We start from the raw sequence: 4357 nt of genomic DNA, 5'->3' as shown, positions 1-4357 counted from the left end.
GAAGGAAGGAAAGAAGGGAAGGAGGGAGGGTGGAAGGAAGGAAGGAAAGAAGGAAGGAAGGAAGGAAGGAAGGAAGGAAGGAAGGAAGGAAGGAAGGAAGGAAGGAAGGAAGGAAGGGAGGGAGGGAGGGAGGGAGGAAGGAAGGAAGGAAGGGAAGGAGGGAGGGAGGGAGGGAGGAAGGAAGGAAGGAAGGGAGGGAAGGAAGGAGGGAGGGAGGGAGGGAAGAAAAGAAGGAAGGGAGGAAGGAAGGAAAGAAGGGAAGGAGGGAGGGAGGGTGGAAGGAAGGAAGGAAGGAAGGAAGGAAGGAAGGAAGGAAGGAAGGAAGGAAGGAAGGAAGGAAGGAAGGAAGGAAGGAAAGAAAGAAAGAAAAAACAAACAAACAAAAGAACACATTAAGGATTTACTTTCCTACTATGTGTTAGGCACTGTGCTGAGTGCTATGAATACAGATACAGAACTGAGACAGACCCGCTCTCATTGGAATGAGGAAGACAAGACCCATGGTTGCCAAAGGCCACTGAATAGTAGCCAGTGACGGGAGTTTTGGTCTGATGCTAGACAATACAGCTGCTTCTCTTCATCCCCATTGATTGAATGTCTGGTGCAACTCCCCTTTTCCCCCATTCCACAGATGAAGAAACAGCAGTCAAGTGACTTTAGCTCACAGGATACTAGATTTCAAGCTGGGAAAGACTTTAGAGGTCATCTATTCATTTTTATCTTTGAGAATATTCAGGCCCAGGAGAAAAAGTGAGTCAGGATCAAAGGATTCTAGATTTAGAGTAGGGACGGACCTTAGGGGTCATCAATTCATCATACGGATGAGGAAACCGGGGCCCAGGGAGGGGAAGTATCTTTGTACAAGGCCACACAGGTAAGTGGTCAGACTGGCCTTTCGACCCTGATCCTCTGACTTGAAATCCAGTGGTTTATTCCACTCTTCCCCGTCTCTGCCCAAACTCCTGAGCCTTGTCTAGGTCTCTCTCTTGCCCTATGGACAATTCATACCCCCAAAGGCACCAGAGTATGGCCAGCCTAATTGTGTAATGGCACCTGGTATTAACCCTTCCCTCCCTTAATATCCATGTAACTGGGAACCTCTGCAAGGTGCTTTAGTGGAGAGGAAATGACTCAACGTGTATTTTTCCTTGTCCCCAAGACTTTCTTATAACTACAGAGCTAACAGTGCTTCCCAAGGGGTAAAGCCTCCCCATAACAGCCCTGAGTACCCCCATCCAGCCTTTGTTTTCATGCCCAATGATGGGGAGCTCTGTCCCTCCTGAGGCAGATCTTTCTACAGTGAGACAGTTCAGACTATTAGGAAGGTTTTCCTCACACTGAGCTGTGGTTGGTTATCTCTGATTTGTTGTTGTAATTCAGTTGTTTCAGTCATGTCTGACTCTTGGTGACCCCATCTGGGCTTTCTTGGAAGTTACTGGAGTGGTCTGCCATTTCCTTCTCCAGCTCATTTTACAGCCTGAGGAGTTGAGGCAAACGGGGTTAAGGGACCTGCCAGGGTCACACAGCTAGCAAGTGTCTGGGGTAGGGTTTGAACTCCAAAAGAGGAGTCTTCCTGACTCCAGGCCCTATCCACTGCACTGCCTAGCTGCCCCTATCTCCAGTTGGCCCTGTAATTACCTTGATGTACATAGTTACTGACAGGTGTCTCCTTAGACTGTGAGCTCCTTGAGGACAAGGACTGTTTTTGGCCTTTCTTTGTATCTCCAGTGTTTACCACAGTGCTGGCCATATAGTAAGTGCTTTAAAAAATGCTTGTCAACTGCTGACTGAAATTGCCTCTCAGAGCTCCTGGTCCTGTTCTGTGGGACCAAGCAGAACAAACATAGTACAGTAGATGGAGAATGCCCTTCTTTGGAGTCAGAGGATCTGTGTTCGAGTGCTACCTCTGTCACTACCTAGGTGACCTTGTGGGAGGAAGAATCACTTAACTTCAATGGGACTTGGTTTTTCTCATTTGCAAAATTAGGGAGTTAGACTAGAGACACCACAAGGCATCCGGCAGATAGAGTGCTGGACTTGGAGTCAGAAAGATTTGAGTTCAAATCCTCCTCAGACACTAGCTAGCTGGGTGACCCTGGGCAAGTCACTTAACTTTTCTCAGCCTCAGTTCCTCTATCTGTGAAATGGAGCTAATAAGAACACCCACCTCACAGATAGGAATCAGATAAGATAAAGAGGTGTGTAAAGTACTTTGCAAATATTAAAGCACTATTTAAATGCTAGATTTTATTATTACTGGATGACCTCGAAGGTCTTTTCCAGCTGTTCCATAGGACAAGTCACCCTTTTAGTACTTGGAAGACCGTGGTCATCTAACTGCCTCCTCAGGGGGTCACACTTCTAGGCTGACTATTCCCAATGTTACTTAGCACAGTGCCTAGAACACAGTATTCTTAAGAAATGCTTCTTGACTTGAGGACATTTGCCCGTGTGCTGTGTGTGTATATTTGGGTTTGTGTTGGAATCCAAAGGAGCATTCTAAAGCCAAGGGTAGCTGTAGTTCCTGGCCTCAGGGAGCTTATAGCCCAGCCTGAGACATAGGAGAGAAGATAGAAACAAGTCCATATTTCAGAATCCTGTGACCATGCACCCACTATGCCATCAATTAGTCCCTTCCCTCAAGCAGTTTACATTCTATTAAAGGTAGGGGTAGGGGTAGGGTGGGGATGGGGAACAGTATGGAACAGTAAGATATAGCTTGTAGCCAGATGGGTAGAACATGAGTGATGAGGGCAAAGGAGAGAGTCAGACCAAGTTCTAAAGGAATATGTAAGGAAGCATAAGTTCCTGGTAATGTGAGGGCCCAAGCAGCACAGCAAGAGATGCCGGCCCTGAATCTTGAAGAAGGATTCTGAAAAGCAGAGGTCAGGGAGACAGCTCATTCCAGACAGGAGGGCACAGCCTTTACAAAAGAGGGAGCCGGTGTGTCCAATTTAGGTCATTGGACATGAGCTCTCCATTCTGCCTGAATTCCCCCAATGCTGAATTTCACCAACTTCCTTTCCTCCTCCTCCGGTGAAATGATGATAAATCGTAGCTTGTATGGTAACGTCACCAATTTTTGCCCATCATTTGTATTCTAAGCAAATTCAGACTTTGCCTCCTTACTTGTAGCTCCTAAAAATAGTTTTCCCAAAGAGGCAGAAAGAAAGACCTCTACGTGAGGCAGGGGTCGACAGTAAGATCAGGTCCTTTTATCACTGGATACAGAGAAGGATTTTGCATGTGACTCGCTCCCCCATGGCATTTCACCATCTATTTCAGACAGTCCAGTTTGTCAGGAACACAACCCCTAAGGACTCTCTAGCTATAAAATCCTATGTACACTGAAAATAGGGTGGGGTTTAGAGTCTGAAAATCCAGGTTGGAATCTTGACTCTGTCCCTAACTCCACTGTGGAGAGAGTGCTTCCTGGCTCTGTCCCATGGTTTCCTCCTTTGTGAAAAGGAGAGGGCTGGACCGGATGACCGCTAAAGCCCCTTTGAGTTCTAAATCTGTGATTTTAAGTTCATGAGCATTTGGGGGCCCATTAGGTTTGGAACAGAGCTTTACCATCAGTCCGTTCTTTCTGCTAATGGCCTCAAAATGGGTCCAGAGGCCCTACTTTCTTCTAATACAGGAAAAACACTTCAAGGTGAATCCACAGATTGACTATGAACAGACCCCAGCAGCCATGCTATTGGCTGTTGGCTTGTCATCAGGGTCTGAAGCTGGTAAAGTCACAGACAAGCTGTTTTTTTTTGGGGGGGGGTGAGTTGGTCACATATATCTGGGCCTGGTTCATTGTTATTTACTGAAATATACTAAATAATTGGCTCCCTCTCCTTCTTCCCTTACCCCTTTTCCCTGGCTCCTTCCATTTCCCTGGGCCCCTTCAAATTCTCCCAATTTTCTTTCAGGCAATAGAAACCCACTTGCTACAGAAATCCCAGGAGGGACTGACCTACATTGCCGAGTGGAAAGGGGGTGTCTTGGACCATAAGATGGGACACTTGGCATGTTTCTCTGGTGGCATGATCGCCCTGGGAGCTGAGGATGCAGAAATGGGGAAGAGGAAGCATTACATGGAGCTTGCTGCCCAGATCACAAAGACATGTCATGAATCTTACATCCGCACAGGTAAAGCCTTAATGTGAGACAGAGACAGAGACATAGAGACACAGAGACAGAGAGAGAAAGATAAAAGGATAGAGAGGCAGAAATGAGGAGACAGGGGGAGAGAGGGAGACAGAGAGAAAAGAGAGAGAGACAGAGAGAGGGAGGAGAAGGAGGAGGAGGAGGAGGAGGAGGAAGAAGAAGAAGAAGAAGAAGAAGAAGAAGAAGAAGAAGAAGAAGA

General features: G+C 46.9%; 1 protein-coding gene across 1 annotated transcript in view; it reads left to right on the top strand.

Moving 5' to 3' along the window:
- Nucleotides 1-4357, top strand: part of MAN1C1 (mannosidase alpha class 1C member 1) — a 216656-nt gene that overhangs the window by 202794 nt on the left and 9505 nt on the right. The window contains exon 9 of the mRNA XM_069079049.1: nt 3921-4140. Within this exon, the coding sequence (XP_068935150.1) occupies nt 3921-4140 (220 nt within the window). The remainder of the gene's footprint in view (nt 1-3920; nt 4141-4357) is intronic.

Source organism: Petaurus breviceps, unplaced genomic scaffold (genome assembly GCF_028583685.1).
Source record: "Petaurus breviceps papuanus isolate PSGF00001 unplaced genomic scaffold, PetGlider_PUasm1.0 91041, whole genome shotgun sequence".
NCBI lineage: Eukaryota > Metazoa > Chordata > Mammalia > Diprotodontia > Petauridae > Petaurus > Petaurus breviceps.
Note: the sequence above shows the minus strand (reverse complement) of the source record. Positions and strands in the feature narration are given on the sequence as shown.